Consider the following 18,022-nt stretch of genomic DNA (forward strand, 5'->3'; position numbering starts at 1 on the left):
CTTGTTCCATTTCTTTTATTCGTTCTTCCTTCGTCGCTATTTTCTGTAATTCCAAATTAGCTTTTAACAGAAGTGGTAAAATGCTATTATTGTTATAATATATGTTAACTCGTTCAATTCCGGAAAATGCGTGTACCTTCCAGGATTCTTTGGCCTCTATACCCTTTGGACTTGGCTATAGGGGAGGGGTCTTTGTTTGAGCTCTGGCCACCAACCCAATTTACCCTTTGCATGTTCTGAATATAAACACTTTTGCTACAGAGGAACACTGTCAACAAGGCTTTGCTGCCAGAAATTATTTTCAGTTTAAGAATCTTTACATCTTAAAAGAGATTTGTCTGAATCACTGTCAGTTAAGAATATTTTTACTGCATATTAACAAGTGCTATTATTAAGACGCAGAGTATTATTTTGGACACAAGGTGAAAGCAAATGGGGGAAATAGAAGCTAAATAAATAAACTAACCAACTATCGTCAAATGCAGTCATGTTCTAAAGAAGCACCGAGGACAGTAAAATATCCTTGTAGCAGCAGGTCCACATCAGAGCTATTATCAATCTCCTAATAAATAATACGTAGGGAGAGTAGGATGGTCCCATCTATCTAAATTAGTTGCATTGCATCTGCCGAATTTGACTATATCAGGAAAGTATTATAAAATTTAGAGTTTTATAATTTTCTTATTTGTATTTTAAAAGTAATTTTTTTAACTTTTATAATTTAAGTTTTGTTTAAAATTTAATATTACATCAACCTACATTGATGAAAATGCCTTATAAAATTCAGATGTTAAAAAACATTTTTTTTAAAATTTAGATAAGATACTGATGTAGGTTCCATCATATTTTACATCGATTTGTAATTAATGTAGTATATAAATTATTAGAATGTAATATCCATTGCAAAACGAACTAAAAATGGAAAATGTAAAAGATATGTTACAACAATTATAGTCTTGAATTTATGTAATATGTTTATTTGTATAAAAAAAATTGTAACCTATATGACTATTACAAGAAGGTAGTTTTGTGTCTTTTTCAATGTTACAATTTTGTATTACAATATGTTAGATTTGTGTCTTTTTCAACTTTTAATTGTAAATATACTTCACAAACTATACCCAACTTGTACTGTAAAATATACTTTCGCAAAATATACCAAATTGTTAACCGAATATATTTCAACGTTTATTTACACTAATAAATTAAATTTGTTCCAATTAAAATAATGAGCATTTTAATATATAAATATAACTAATCTAACTATAACTATTAACAAAAATCTAAATTCTAAATCTTAATTAATTTTAATTTCTAATACATGAAAAATATTTTACTCATGAATATCGTCTATTGTGTTTGATAAAAATCTGAAATTCGAAATAAATATTATATAAGTTTTTTTTTTTTACAGAAATTAAAATTTTTGTTCAAATATTAATTTTACATTTGAAAAGTTCTTAAAATAAAATAAATAAAAAAACTAACCTGGGTTTTGGAACTCTACCACGCGCTCATAACAGGGTCCCACAGTAGCGACCACTTTGTAAACGACGGAGAGACGGGAACAGTGAGGGCGGTGTAGCATGAAAACGACGACGATACATTTAAAACGGCACCATAGATGGAATCAAAAGGTAAAACAAAAAATGAGGAAAGGGATGATACCAGAATATAATTGTTAAAATTCATATAATAACTTTGAAAAAATAAATTAAATATCTATTATGTCGGTAACCCTGTGAACCGGTTTTATGGGTTAAATAAGGCTTAAAGTTCACTTCGTAACTATATTATGTCTATTTTCCTTATGTATAAAGTCTCTCAAACATTATCTCATCGATTGTATGCCAGTTTTAAAATAAACTCATATAATATCTTATTGTTGAATCATATTAATTTTTTTTTAATTCAAGTTGAGAGGAATTATCTTCTTCATTTTTTCATATTATATATCATCAATAATTAGCATAGGGGAACTAAAAATATTTATACTATATAATTAAATATAAAATTTTATTTATAAATTAATTTTATAAAATTAAGTTTGGTTTAAACTTTATTTATAATTTTAGAATTTGAAAATTCATTGGTCTTATTTAATCACTAAAATACTTATAAATATATAGTTCTATGTATTGGAGATTTAACATCATGATAACATTTTATAAGTAGATACAAACTTATAAGTTAAAGTTAAAGTTTACTTTTTAATATACTTTCTAAAATCTCATCATTCAACCTATTTATCTTCCTTTTTTGATTTATTTTCTGATATAGCACTACAAGAAAATCATCAAATAAAAATTAATTTTTAAATATCAAAATAATTAGTTGCTATAGTAATTAAATTAGATACTATTTTAAAAACTACAAAAAATTGGTTTTTAAACTAATTTCTATTATTGTTAAATAGTTTCTAAATTAGTATCTAATTAGCAACCAAGGTTTTTGCTATCAAATTTATAAACTAAATAATTGGTAGATAAAATCTTGGTTGCTAATTAGATATTAACTTAGAAACTATTTAACAATAATAGAAACTAATTTAAAAACTAATTTTTTTTTAGTTTTTAAAATGATGTCTAATTTAATTATTATTGTAACTAATTATTTTAATTTTTAAAAAATAGTTTTTATTTTATGATTTTTTTTAGTGTGATGGTGTTCTTGTCGGTGAAGATAACACCTTGGTTTTGTTCTTTCACAAAGTCAATTTCGATTCCAAATTGTATATTAATATGCACATATCACACATTTTAATATTTATTAGACCAGAAAGAAAAGTGTATTTATTGATATAGCATGTGTTAACAGTTATACTATTTGTTCATTTAGTTTGATGAAGTACGCAAACTCGTTTTAACACAGACAACCATCTTTTCTAATGCTACTGGTTATGATGTCTTTGTCATGTCACTGTTCATTCCCTTGCATAGTTCTTGAAAATATATTTGTTTAAGTTTTCTCTTTGGGAAGAAATTGACTTAGTCACTCATATTTAATTCAAAATTAATCTTAGAAAATATCGTAATGTTATCTGAAGAGGACACGATTGTTTGCTTCTGCAATTTCGTGTTTGGAGAAAAGATTATCCAATGAGTGCACTGAAAATATCATATTCATGTCACAAAACTTTGTTTTTTTCTCTTACAATAACTTTGACTCATACTTAGAAAAAAAGTATAGAGGAGGAAGTTTCTTCTTAACACAACCCAACCCAAGCATATCGATATCAATATATATTAAGTAAACATTGATATTTTATAAGAAAATATATATGGACTTCGTTTAAACTCGGATACTAAAAAACTATGGTAGCTAATTAGATATTAATTTAGAAATCATTTAATAATAATAAAAATTAATTTAGAAATTAAAAATTTATTTAGTCTCTAAAATGGTCTCTAATTCAGTCACTATAACAACTAATTATTTTGGTTTTTAAAAATTGATTTTTATTTAATAATTTTCTTGTAGTGGAATGAAAGGAAAACAATGGAGTTGAAAAAAAAAGAGAGTAAAAGACAAAGTTATTTGAAATAGAAAAAGGACTAAAAATATATATTTAACACCACATTAATATAATAATATTTAAAATTAAAAAATAAATTAAATACGATTAAAATATTATTTTATTGATTTGTAGAGTGAATATTTTTTATTGTTTATGGTGTTAACATATCACCAAAAACAGAATAAGAATAAAAAAAAAATTATAATTTTTTTTATTGGTATTATCACTGTAATTGAAAAAAAAAATATTAATTAATAAAAATATAATATTATAATTTTAATTTTATGATTAAAATTAATTATGATTAGTTATTGGTACATGCAATTTATATATGATTAAAATATTATTTATACTACATAAATTTAATGAAAATAAAATATAATTTATTTTATATATGCAAAATTGTTGAAAAGAAATTTTGATAAAATTAAATAAAATTTGAATACAACTAATTGTAAAAATATAATCTAAATAGTAAATTTTATAAAATTTAATAAGTAATGAGAAATTGATATAAAAATAGTACATAAAATATTATAAAATAAATAAATAGAAACTAATATGAAAAACAAAAATTAATAGTATCTAAATTTAATAACTAATTATTTTTATATTTAAAATTAATTTCTATTCAATAATTTTATATTATAAATAATAAATATTAGACTTAGAATACAATATGATAATATATCATAAGAGTAATCTAATACTAAAAATAAATCTAAAAAGGTATAAATAAATAATTTTATACTATGAATAATAAATATTAGACGTAAAAAATATTTGTAACAAAAAAAAATAATTATTATATTTCATAATTTTATTGTTATAATTATTATTTAAAAAATATTTTGATTATTATTATTTTACTATGCTTTAATCATGATTTATGAGATATTTATTGTGTGTATGAGTTAATAATATTGTTGGGTTTCACACCTTATTTATTGAGAAGGCGAGGATACCACGTGCTGAGATGACAAAGGTGCCAGATAAGCATGTCGCAAATTATTTTTACACTCAGTCAAATTATATATTCAATAGTATTAACTTAGCTTTCATTTTTTTATGGCAAATTATTTTTACACTCAGTCAAATTATATATTTAATACTAAAAAATTAAGTTTCATTTATTTATTATAATATATGACACTCATATCAAGGAAATATTCGAATTTAATTTAATTTAGTTTAAATGCTCTGACCAGAGTTACTTAAATCCCTTTAAAAGCAAACCAACCTCTGGTAAGGTATTTTTATATGGAATTGGTTTGAATTTGAGGGAAAATCTAATCAAAGTAATTATTTTTACAGGTATTTACATGTTACTTTGATTTAGCCTTTAAAATTATTTTACCGATGTAGTTCAATTAAGATCACTGTTTTTTAAGAAAATTATTGGGTTATGGACTTTGAATCCACATTTGATCATTTAGATAAGATATCAATGTAAAGAAAATAACATAGAACGGAAATTTGAATTAATTAGAATTAACTAAACAGTAAAAAGAGAATTATAATGGCAGACACATGATTAAGATTGACTCCATATATACTAGAAAAACTTCAAAGATCACAAATTAGGTTAAAAACATAGTTATTATTGACTACCTTAAATGTCATGGTTTTTGTCTCCTATTAACATAAAAAAAAAAAACAGAAAAATAGAAACATGATATCACAATACAATTCTTAACTAGTTTTTATTTATTATTAAAACATGTTATGCACATGTACAATTCTTAACTACTTTAGCATTGAAGTAAACAAAAATTGTCAGAATGCTTAAATATTAATATCAATAATCCAATATAATTTTTTTTATAGGAGATACTTATGAAAAGTATTTAGAATGATTTAATTATAAATTATCACGTGTATAATAAGTTTATAATTTTTTACAGTAATTATACTAAATCACACGGGATTTCCAAATAATTAATAATGTAATATTTTACATAAACTCTTTGTTTTAACAATTGAAAAACGCCACAAGTTTGAATATCTAAAACTATCCATATTTAATTAATTTTGTACAAAATTTAAGCTTTGGAGATGAAATATCTAAAACTATCTATATTTAATATATAACACAATATTTACATCACAAAATTGTTCGGGGAATTTAATTAACGAAATTGTTTGGTGTTCTTCGACTAAGATTCATTGGGAAAAACTCATCAGTTAGACAAATTTATAAATTGGACAAAATTAATTCATTAATTAATCTTTTACCGAAAAAAAAAACACAATATCAATTTGACAAGCAATTTCAAAAATTACTAAATAAAAACTAATTTTAGAGATTAAAAATAATTAATTATTATATTAATTAAATTAAATTCTATTTTAAGACTAAACAAAATTAATTTCTAAATTAGTTTTTATTATTAATAAATAATTTTAAAATTAATATCTAATTAGCACTTCAATTATCAATTATTTAAATTATAAATTTGGTAAAAAAACCTTGATAACTAATTAAATATTAATTTAAAAATTATTTATTAATAATAAAAATTAATTTAAAAATAAATAATTTTTTAGTCTCTATCTAATTTAATTAATATAGTAATTAATTAATTTTTATTTATAAAAATGATTTCTATTTAATGATTTTTTTTAGTGAAAGAAAGGAAACATACTTATATACTTTATAAGAATATATTATTATAGTTTTAAAAGAATCAAAATACTTGTTTAACATTTAAGTTAGGATAATGAAACTGAAATAAATAAAAAATTCTCTGTGCATATTTATCATAAGATAAAAATAAATTTATTATTTTGATAATTTCTTCACTTAACATATTTGTTAATTTCATTGTACTTTGGTCGTCTTGGATTCTTAATCACATCATTAATATAAAGCATTCATGGATTCGACTGATAACAAACATTTATTAAATACTATTATTGATATTTTCAATGGAATCAAAGCATGTGAAAGGTTATATTTTTTGTTAAGTAGGATAAAAACGAGATGATCTAAGGTAGATGCGGATTCCACTATACTTGTTTTCATTCTTGAAATAAAAAATTTATTTATTTTTGTACTTATATCCTCTTTAGTTTTATATATTAATTAAATAATCTTTTACAAAAATAAAAATTATAAGAAAGAAAGCATAATATTATTAAAATTTTAATATTATGCAATTCAAATCAGTATAACTCAAACAATATTTTTGTCATTCAAATCTCCCTAGTTTAGACCTTATCTTAAAGATAAGGTGAAAATTCTCTATATTAAATATAAATAGTTAAACAGTGGAACAAACAAGCAAGAAAAAAAAAAATACTGATTTAAATCAAAAATGATAAGCGATATGATAACATGAAATAAAATATTAATTTATAAATTACATAAAATTTATTCGTTATTAATTCAGATTTTATTATTATTAATTTTGATTTTATTATTCTTAAACTATTTTATCGTTATATTGTATTAAGGTTAGTATTCTTATTTTATAGCTTCCAGTAATTATAATTTTATTATGTATTTTATTCAGTAAATCAAAATGAATAAGATCAGTTTTACAAGTTTTACAAATTTCGTGTAATTAATGATAAAATTTAAGTTGTATATTATAGTAGTAAATATAATATTATATTGTAAGTATGGGATATTAAAGAAAGAAAAATGATTTTTTGTAAAGTATTGTATTATCCTTTGATGATATTTTGTGGCATATATACAAGAGTGGTTTCATTTCATTTCTTTTCATTGAGTTTGTATTGTTTCGTTAGAACTCTGTTTTGGTTAGCAGAAGTGGAGACAGAGTCATGGCTGCTCTTAACAATGGCGATTCTGCCTCCGTCAACAAGCTCCCGTCCGTCAAGTTCACCAAGCTTTTCATCAACGGAGAGTTTCAAGACTCTGTGTCAGGTCATCATCATCTTCTTCTTCTTCTCCTTCTTCTTCTTCTTCATCTTCTTATTCTTCTCTTCATCTTCTTCATCTTCTTCTTCTTCCACCTCTCCATTCCTCTCACTTTCTTTTTTCTGTATTATTCACAGGGAAGACATTTGAGAGCATAGATCCAAGAACAGGTGATGTAATAGCGAGAATCAGTGAAGGAGACAAAGAAGACGTAGACATTGCCGTTAGAGCAGCACGTTACGCGTTTGACTTTGGTCCTTGGCCACGCATGTCTGGCGCTGTACGCATATTTTCCTTTCTCTTATTTTTTATTTACTTTTTAATTATCCTTTTTTTATTTAAAATAAAAAAATTAAATGATTTCGTTAATTTTGAAGATCAAACCTTAAAGATTATTACAAAAGAATAAAGAGAGTATCTACAGCCACAAAAAATAAATGAAAGTGATAAATTTAACTATACAATCATGTCTCTCTTAAACACACCAAGAACAATATTAGAAAGTCCTGATGTTAAAAAAATGTTATAATTTTATTCATTTTAAACATTAACACGAACACTAACACGAATAGTGATATGATACGAATCTAGAATACAGATATAAAAATAGGATAAAATACAAAAATACATATAATTTTTAAAATGTAGGACACGAAACACACGTATCTATATATTATATAATTATGAATTATATAGATTGACAATAAAATTTTATCTGCACAAGTATGTTTCAAATTTTTGTTGGAGCATAAATATGTTTTTCATGGTTGGTTCAAAAGGATTTGTTCCTTATTTTATAATCATAATAAAAATTTATACAATAAATTTAAATATTTAGAAAATTAGTGTATTTCTCATTTTTTAAATTGTGTTAAAATCGTGCTATAATTATTAAAAATATAACAAATATTTTTTGAACTAGATACTTCACTTATACGTGTCCTGCGAGTATTGGTATTCAATAGATGTTCGATACAAACACGATATTTTAAAAGAAGGATCTGACTTGTTTTCTTTTTCCATTAAGAAATTATAGTTATACGCAGTAAATGTTTAGCGATTTTATCCAGTATTCCTTTTAAATTGACTTTAAATCTACTTAAAATGGATTAATTCTTATATTGATGTAAAAAAATCAAATGAATTCAGATTGAATGAATCATCGCGATCGCGAGTGTTGGTACCAACTTGAACGAACGATTTTCTTTTATAATAATATTTTGTATGATTTCTTTTTTACATAATTCCTAAGTTTTTCAATTTTTGTTATTGTAATATTTTTCATGATGAGTGGTACTAAAATAAAAGAAGGGCCAAAATAGGATAACATAGTGTAAAAATTGAAATTAATATTCATTAGTTATTAATTACTCTATTATGTGATAAATGTATAAAAACTGACATTGAAAAATAGTCAAATACATATAGAATTTACTACTGAAACTTATACTCAACTTTTGTTCAATGGTAAATGTAATTCAATGTATATGTATTTCCGCATCTAAATTTGATTAAAGTTTGGTACGTATAATTTAATGCTTTAAAGAAGAAGAAAAAACACCTGTTTTATTAAACAATATATAAATGCATTGTATAAAACGGTTTACCCTGTCTTCCAATAATAGCATAAAACATTTAAGTTATAATTTTTTATTTTAAATTAATAACTTTAAAAGCTGTGCTGATAATTTTTTTTAATTAATTAATATTTAAATATAAGTTTTTTTAACTAGTACACTTTAATATTTTTTTACTCCAATAACATGTTATTTAAATAATACGGTAATAGTTCAGATTCTAACGTAATTAAATGAGGTTTGACCGAAATGTCAATTAGAATTTAGTTTCTGAATAACCGATTTTGAGCTAATTGTTTTTTTATTTTAAAAAAGAGAATTTAAAAATTTAAAAATAAAAATATTACATTGAAAAATAAATATTTTTTTATAAAATTATGAAAAAGTATTTTTAAAAATAAAATTTTATAAAATTAATTATATTCAGGAATAATATATTAAAAATAATAACTTATAAAACTAATTATATTATGAAATAATTATTAAGGAAATATTATAGTTTAAAAAAATAATTATTTTAAGAACTAATTAACTGTAAAATTAAAAATGTAAAAAGTTAATTTGATAGAAAATTAAATATTTAGAGAAGTGATTATTACTTTTGTATTGAGTTAAAAAAGTGTAATATATATTAATAATTATTTATTGATAAATAAATACTAAAAAAATCTTACGTTAAAAAAGTATTCCAAGTCAATCTTTAATTTTCTTATTTATGTAATTAAATTTTATTTCAATTAAACACATAATTATTAAAATAATTACGCGTTATTTTAATATGATTCGGGTAATGCTAATTAGTATCATCAGAACATTTTAAACGAAAATTGTAAGGTATATAAAAAACTACAACAAAATCATGAAATATAAATAATTTTTAGAGATCAAAATAATTGATAATTAAAACTTTGATTAATAATTAGATATCAAATTAGAAACTATTTAATAATAATAGAAACTAATTTAGAAATAATTTTTTTTTAGTTTTTAAAATGATTTTTAATTTAATTATTATTGTAATTAATTATTTTAATTTCTAAAATTGGTTTTTATTTTATGATTTTTTTTAATAATGAAAGTGTTATATAGTGTGTTGTTTTAAAACTTAGTTAAACCTTTGACATATTTGTTAAGGAGTCACATGAAAACTGAGATGACATGAATTGAATTAATACTCAGGATAGAGGTAAAATATTGATGAAATGGGCGGAACTAATTGATGAACACGCAGAAGAACTTGCAACACTAGATGCCATTGATGCGGGGAAGTTGTACCATATATGTAAGAATTTGGAAGTTCCAGCAGCGGCAAACACTCTACGTTACTATGCAGGTGCCGCCGATAAAGTTCATGGAGAGGTCTTGAAAATGTCTCGACAGTTCCATGCGTACACATTACTGGAACCAGTTGGGGTTGTGGGACACATAACTCCTTGGAATTTTCCCAATACCATGTTTTATATTAAGGTTGCTCCTTCTTTAGCTGCTGGTTGCACCATGGTCGTCAAGCCTGCTGAGCAAACACCCCTCTCAGCTTTGTATAATGCTCATCTTGCTAAATTGGTATGTGCCATTTTCAACAAATATCAACCATGCATGTTTCTTCACAGTTTACTTTTGTTAGTTTAAATCTAGGCCACATACATATTTTACAATTTTACCATAAGCTTATTGGGTTTTCCTTCTTTTTCTCATTTGAAGGCTGGAATTCCAGATGGAGTGGTCAATGTAGTGACAGGATTTGGCCCAACTGCTGGTGCTGCATTAAGCTCACACATGGATGTTGATAAGGTAATTTACATGTCAAACATTTACAATTATAACGATCTTAATTATATAAGATATTGCTTGAATTATCTTGGTGGCTAAGAGGTACAAAATAGTAGCTGATATACTGTGTTGTAACTCTGTCAAATATGTAGCCATGTAAGAATAATATATGATGATATGTTGGTTAAAGTAACAGTATGTAGAAATTCATACTCAGAGTAGATTAATAGAAACCAAGTATGAATGATTAGTCTCTGAATTGACTACGAAATAAGTCAATAAATTTAAAAGATGAGATATTTATTCTCTTAAAATAGTCTTAGTCTTGATTATGCTGATCTTTCTTGGTGGGTTCTAAAAATCCCTAATAATTTTTCATATTTTTATTTTCAAACTTTTATACCAATGATGTTGAGAATGTCAAAATAATTAGATAAATTTGATGTTTTATATTCAGGTCAGCTTTACTGGTTCAACCCAAACGGGTCGTGAGATAATGCAGGCTGCAGCTAAGAGTAACTTGAAACAAGTTTCACTTGAATTAGGAGGCAAGTCACCGCTCATAATTTTTGACGATGCTGATATAGACAAAGCTGTTGAGCTTGCTTTAATTGGCATCCTATATAACAAGGTGAAAGTGCTTTTTGGAAATCCTTTCTTAATGGCATTTCATTATGTCTTTGCCAACACTTCAATTCTTTCAATGTGACAACAGGGAGAAGTTTGTGTAGCAAGTTCTCGTGTATTTGTTCAAGAAGGGATCTATGATGAATTTGAGAAAAAATTGGTGGAGAAGGCAAAAGCTTGGGTGGTTGGAGATCCTTTTGATCCTAAAGTCCAACAAGGACCACAGGTAAGAAAAATAGGCAAGACACACAATGGTGTCTGCCTAGTTCTAAATTACAAAAACATAAATGAGAAAACACTATGATGTTCAATTTTCTGTATGTTGTAGGTTGACAAGGAACAATTTGAGAAGATTCTTTCGTATATTGAGCATGGAAAGAGAGAAGGAGCAACCCTTTTGACTGGAGGTAAAACAGTGGGCAACAAGGGCTACTTCATTGAGCCAACAATTTTCTCTGATATAAAGGTGAATTCCAGATGCACAGAGTTATGAAATGGGTATCTTTGGCATAATTAGATAACTAATCATCATGTTTCCTTTAGGAGGATATGCTTATAGCACAAGATGAAATATTTGGCCCTGTGATGGCGTTGAAGAAGTTCAAGTAAGTTTGGTTTGATGTTATTTTGTGATGTTTCTTATTAATTACTGTTGTATTCTGATATTGATTATGTTGATTATTATGATATGTGAACAACAGGACGATTGATGAAGCAATTAAAAGTGCTAATAATACTAAGTATGGCTTAGCAGCAGGCATAGTGACCAAGAATTTGGATACAGCAAATACTCTGTCAAGGTCGATTCGTGCAGGTACCGTTTGGATCAATTGCTACTTAGCCTTTGGCGATGATGTTCCCTTTGGAGGGTACAAGATGAGTGGATTTGGAAAAGACCATGGATTGGAAGCCCTTCACAAATACTTGCAAGTTAAATCTGTTGTAACTCCTCTTTACAATTCTCCTTGGCTTTGAATACATCTATTACATGGATTTTACAAAAATGGTCCATTCTGTGCTTTTTTTGGACACTACCTTCCATTTTGCTTCTGTCACAAGTCTTAGAAACTCAGTTGTTGAACAATGTTGTTATCAAAAGTTGGCATTTTCCTTCTTTTTTGTTGTTTTCTCTGTGTATTTGTGGGAAGTGAATGGTAGAAAATAACAAAAAATAACTGTCAGAAACTCAGCAGCAGCAATGGGTTGCTTAATAGTTCCAAATAGCCTTTGCGTATATATTACAATGGGATTTTCTTATAATAAAATTATGCATTACCAACTACACGTGCATATTAAGTCCAATGAAATGATCACATGAATATCTAACGTACACATCATCAAATTTTGATAACGAAAAAGTTTGATGAAAAAAAAACATTACTTACGAAAAAAATTGTGAAAGACCAAGCACAAAATTAATGTAATGATCTATTAGGGACTACAAGTCTAAAATTTAATTGTACTTTTACGTTAAAATTTAAAGTGTTTGCATTTTTTATATTTTAATTCACATGTTCATTCTCCATCATAAATTGTTAACAAATGTGCATTTGATGTTTATAATAACTTATCTATGTAATACTGAAACCATTTACTGTTATTGTGTCATGCATAAAAGAAAAATAAAGTCGATTTTATTTATTTATAAAAGAAATATACGTTTGATAAAGACAAAAGGACAAAAATAGATTAAACTGAATTTTCTTGTAATGAAATAAAGTCACCGTAATTAATTTTTCTTCATGTTTAGTTATTGATCATGAGTTGTTTTTGTTATAATTCCTATTTTATATTGTTCCTAACAAAAGCATAAAGAAAACTACATAAGATAATTTCCACTCACACACTTGTGAGCAATAGCTTCTCATTTATTGGCTCAAAAGTTGTTTCTAAAAAAAATAAAGGAAAAAAAAACTTTTATAGCTTTTGTTCCTTACACATAATCCAAATAAATAGTGGAAACGAAAGAAATATTTTACAACTCCCACTTTAATGCAATAGTGTGAGGAAAATAGTTTTCAATCTCAATGATTGAAGTTCTAAAAACACGTTTTTCATTTTTTTTTTCTTAGTTTAATTGTCCGTTCTTGAGCTACAAATATAAAAACTTTTTTTATTGGAGTAAAAGTGACAAAAAATCTCAAAAGTGCTGTCAGAATCTATAAAAAAATAATAATTAAAAACTCGTCTAATTATTCTTACAATAAAGATAGCTAAAAAAACATCATGTTTCTCCATAAATGATTTTTATTTCTAGAATAATTTTTTATTAATATATTTAAAAAATAATTTATGAAATAAATTTTATGTAAATAAATATTTTTTTAAATATAGATTAAAGTTAAAATAATTTTTATTTTAAATAAAAATATTATAAAAAGGTTATATGTTAAAAAATAATAACAATATATTAAAATAAATTATTTTACTTCATGAATTAATTATTTTTAGCACTACGTTAACTGTTGAAGTAAATAAAAGTAAAAGCACTATTTTCATTCTTTAACCTATATGTTTGGTGGATCTATCAAAGAAGAAATTTTTTTTTTTTTCCTTAATTTAAACTACTAAACTTTTTTTCTGTATAAACAGAAATTGAAGTGAGGTTAGGTGGAGAATGATTTAAATATTGTAAATGCTACCAACTAAAATAAATATTGTAATATGAGAGAATAAAATAGTTTTAATTTCTCCACTGCAGCGATTATGTCATTGTCTTTATATATAGGCACAAAATGAAAATCAAAACCACATTCCACTGTAAAGGAACTTCTCAGAGCAGACGCAGGCAAAGATGAGTGCCTCCTCTGACTCCGGTAATGGCCACAACGATAACTCCTTCTTCAACATGCCTACCATCAACTTTACCAAGCTCTTCATCAATGGAAATTTTGTTCATTCTATATCAGGTTCTTCAATTTCATTTAAAACTAGTTGTTTTCAATTAAAATTAGTAAATATAGTTCCACCATTGTTTACATTCCAAGTAAATAATGAAATAATAGACTCTAATCTAGTTTGTTTTTAAAATTCTTTATGAATAGGTATAGTCTACCTATGTAACGTTTTTGTTAACATGTGGGTTTTGGTCTAATCCCCATATTTTTGTATTTTTATTTAATAATACTTTTTTCATGTGATGACAGATGATTGTTGTTACTTGAGGTGTCAGCCTAACTGAGATGTCAAGTTGCATAACGATGACTAACATGAAAATTTTTATATAAAAAAAAGTAAATCATGAAATAAAAATCAATTTTAGAAAAAAATAATAATTTTAGAAAAAAAATAATAATTAGTTGCTATGACTAAATTAAAGATAATTTTAAAAATTAAAAAAAATTAGTTTCTAAATTAGTTTCTATTATTGTTAAAAAAATTTAAATTGATATTTAATTAGCTACCAAGTTTAAAATCTAAATAACTGGTATTTAAAACCTTGGTAGCTAACTAGATAAAACAATTTAACAATAATAGAAATTAATTTAAAAAAAAAATTGTTAGTCTTTAAAATGGTCTTTAATTTAATCATAGCAACTAATTATTTTTTTATATAAAATTAATTTTTATTTTATGATTTTCTTATAGTGTTAATAATAATTATAGTGTTAATAATAAGTAAAAAAATTGAATTCAAAAGAAAGTTTAAATAAATCTTTCTTTCTTAACTCACTTTAAGTTTCGTTTAGCTCAATTATACGTTTTTTGTAAAGAGAGAACCACAAAACCAACGAACTTAATCAACTTAGTTTTTAAAGATGAAAATAAACTAAAAAAACTTAATCTATTTAAACATATTTTAAAATCAAAACGGTGACGAAATTCAAAAATTTCAAAATTGATATAAAACTTAAATAAACACATATCAGTATTATACCTTTTCAACTTAATAAATATTAGAAAAATAAATAAAGGATAAGATAAGTTATTTACTATTATGATTATTATTATTATTATTAACTTGGTTTGTGATTATTAAAAATGAAATAAAAAAAGGGAGGAAATTTGAGACCATAGATCCGAGAACAGAAGAGGTAATTGCAAGCGTGAGTGAGGGAGACAGAGAAGACATTGATGTTGCTGTTGAAGCAGCACGTGAAGCATTTGACAGAGGTCCATGGCCTCGCATGGCTGCCACTGTACGTCATTCTTTTCCCTTCTATCATTTCTGATCCTCTTTAAGAACGACACTGATATGGTAAAACAGGAGAGGGCAAAAATAATGGTGAAATGGGCAGAGCTAATTGAGGAAAACATAGATGAAGCAGCAGCATTAGATACCATGGATGCTGGAAAACTGTACTATTTCAACAAGTTTGCAGAAATTCCTTCAGCAACAAATGCTCTGCGTTACTATGCAGGAGCTGCTGATAAAATTCATGGGAAAGTGTTAAAAATGAATGGGGATTTCCATGCATATACACTGATGGAACCCATTGGTGTTGTGGGACACATAATTCCCTGGAATGCTCCTAGTTTTGCATTTTTCATGAAGGTTAGCCCTTCGTTAGCTGCAGGATGCACCATGGTTCTCAAGCCTGCTGAACAAACTCCTCTCTCTGCTTTGTTTTATGCTCATCTTGCTAAGCTCGTACGTATCATCAAACTTTTAGTTCACTTTTTATTTCTCCAACCAAAAATGTTCTGAGAAAAATTGTGTTCCTTTCAAAGGCTGGAATCCCAGATGGAGTGCTGAATGTGGTACCCGGATTTGGCCCAACTGCTGGTGCAGCAATAAGCTCACACATGGACATAGATGCGGTGATGATAAGCTGCATGTCAAATATTTGCAGCTATTCATTTCTTTACTGATTTTACTGCTGATTAACTTCAAATTTCCCCTTTTGTATTTGGCACCTTTAGGTGAGTTTTACTGGTTCAATTGAAGTGGGGCGTGAAGTGATGCAATCTGCAGCTAGGAGCAATTTAAAACCAGTTTCACTTGAACTAGGAGGCAAGTCTCCTCTCATTATTTTCGATGATGCTGATATAGACAAAGCAGCGGATCTTGCACTCATTGGCATCATGTCTAACAAGGTCAATATTTTTATTTTTATTTTATTACAAAATTTTAAGTAGTTTGTAGTTATTATTAGAGAGCCAAAATCGATTTAGTTATTAATTTCATTTCGATTAGAAATAAAACATTTTAGTATCGTGGACATTATAAATTAATTTTATAAGGTTGAGTTAGGTTAAGTTCATTTTCTAATATGATATCAGAGTCATTTAAAATTTATTCTAATGAGAATTTGTTGAACTTATTAGGTCACAACTATCCATCAAATCACATATAAATATATATATTTTCAATCACTAATTAACAACTCGATGATGTGAGAAATTTGTTGAAAATCACGTATCAAGATTTAAAATTTACTTCCTAATCATTATAGCTATAATATATAAGGATTTTATGATGAAATGAGAATTCTTTTCTAATAAGAATGACAAATTTACATAGCAAGACTATACTTGCACACACAGTTAATTTTTTAATATATATTATAAGTTTTTAAATAATGTGACTACTAACTAATTTATAATTTTGATCTTGCGTACATAATTGAAGGAACCACATTTATATCTGGAGGCAATGTTTATGCATTTCTAGGTTTTGATTTTCAGGGAGAAGTTTGTGTGGCTAGTTCTCGTGTGTATGTCCAAGAAGGGATCTATAATGAATTTGAAAAGAAGTTGGTGGAGAAGGCAAAAACTTGGGTCGTGGGGGATCCTTTTCATCCCAAATCGCAGCAAGGGCCCCAAGTAAGGATATGTAGTTCAAACATTTGAGTAAACATGCATTCACTTTCTCTTTATTCTCATTTTCATTGGTTCTTCTGGTTTAACTTGTTCTCTATGTAGGCTGACATGAAGCAATTGAAGAAAATACTTTCCTATATTGAGCATGGAAACAGAGAGGGTGCCACCCTTTTGACAGGAGGTAACAGAGTAGGCAACAAAGGTTACTACATTCAACCCACAATTTTCTCCAATGTAAAGGTGAGATGCAAATTTTATCTCATCTTATAAAATTGAGTTAGGTTTAAATGGATGTATAATTCATCTTATATTATATTATGTTTCCATTTTTCTGATAAAAAAGTTATGTAGGAGGAGATGGTTATAGCACAAGAGGAAATATTTGGCCCTGTATTGGCGTTGATGAAGTTCAAGTAAGTGAGAATTGAATTATATAAGTTTGAGTGTTTATAGTAAAAAAGGAAAAATGTTGTTGTTGAAGATTGAATGGTGTAAAAAACAGGAGAATGGAGGAAGCAATTAAAAGTGGGAACAATAGCAAGTACGGTTTAGCAGCAGGTATTATGACGAAGAATATAGATACTGCAAACACCATGTCAAGATCCATTCGTGCAGGTGTTGTTTGGATTAACTGCTATTTTGTTTTGGGGAGTGACGTTCCTTTTGGAGGGTACAAGATGAGTGGATTTGGAAAAGACTCGGGATTGGAGGCCCTTCATAAATACTTGCAAACTAAATCTGTTGTTACTCCTATTTACAATTCTCCTTGGCTTTGAATTATTTACTTCACTTCGGACTTCTTTCTTTCTTTTTTGTTTTAAAAATACTTTCTCTCTTGTATTATTATTATTATTATTATGAATGCTTCCTTTTATTATTTTA

The 18,022-nt window shown here is 26.0% G+C and overlaps 2 protein-coding genes across 3 annotated transcripts; both read left to right on the forward strand.

Annotated features, from left to right (window-relative positions):
* The first annotated feature begins 7,177 nt into the window (after window positions 1–7,177).
* LOC137812883 (aldehyde dehydrogenase family 2 member C4-like) lies at window positions 7,178–12,492 on the forward strand. The gene is made up of 9 exons (XM_068615119.1): window positions 7,178–7,409; window positions 7,541–7,683; window positions 10,160–10,543; window positions 10,682–10,771; window positions 11,208–11,381; window positions 11,466–11,603; window positions 11,706–11,843; window positions 11,921–11,982; window positions 12,079–12,492. The coding sequence occupies exons 1-9, from the start codon at window positions 7,307–7,309 to the stop codon at window positions 12,350–12,352; spliced, it is 1,506 nt and encodes a 501-aa protein (XP_068471220.1). The 5' UTR covers window positions 7,178–7,306; the 3' UTR covers window positions 12,353–12,492.
* Window positions 12,493–14,083: 1,591 nt separating this feature from the next.
* LOC137812884 (aldehyde dehydrogenase 1-like) lies at window positions 14,084–18,022 on the forward strand. Of its 2 annotated transcripts, none has more exons than XM_068615121.1 (9): window positions 14,084–14,286; window positions 15,374–15,516; window positions 15,585–15,968; window positions 16,049–16,138; window positions 16,241–16,414; window positions 17,006–17,143; window positions 17,243–17,380; window positions 17,484–17,553; window positions 17,643–18,022. In XM_068615121.1, exons 1-8 carry the CDS (start codon window positions 14,172–14,174, stop codon window positions 17,505–17,507), a joined length of 1,206 nt encoding a protein of 401 aa, XP_068471222.1. In that variant the 5' UTR covers window positions 14,084–14,171; the 3' UTR covers window positions 17,508–17,553; window positions 17,643–18,022. The 2 variants fall into 2 exon arrangements, with proteins under 2 accessions (XP_068471222.1, XP_068471221.1); XM_068615120.1 differs by having other exon boundaries at window positions 17,492–17,553.

Source organism: Phaseolus vulgaris, chromosome 2, assembly GCF_000499845.2.
Source record: "Phaseolus vulgaris cultivar G19833 chromosome 2, P. vulgaris v2.0, whole genome shotgun sequence".
In the NCBI taxonomy this organism is placed as follows: domain Eukaryota; kingdom Viridiplantae; phylum Streptophyta; class Magnoliopsida; order Fabales; family Fabaceae; genus Phaseolus; species Phaseolus vulgaris.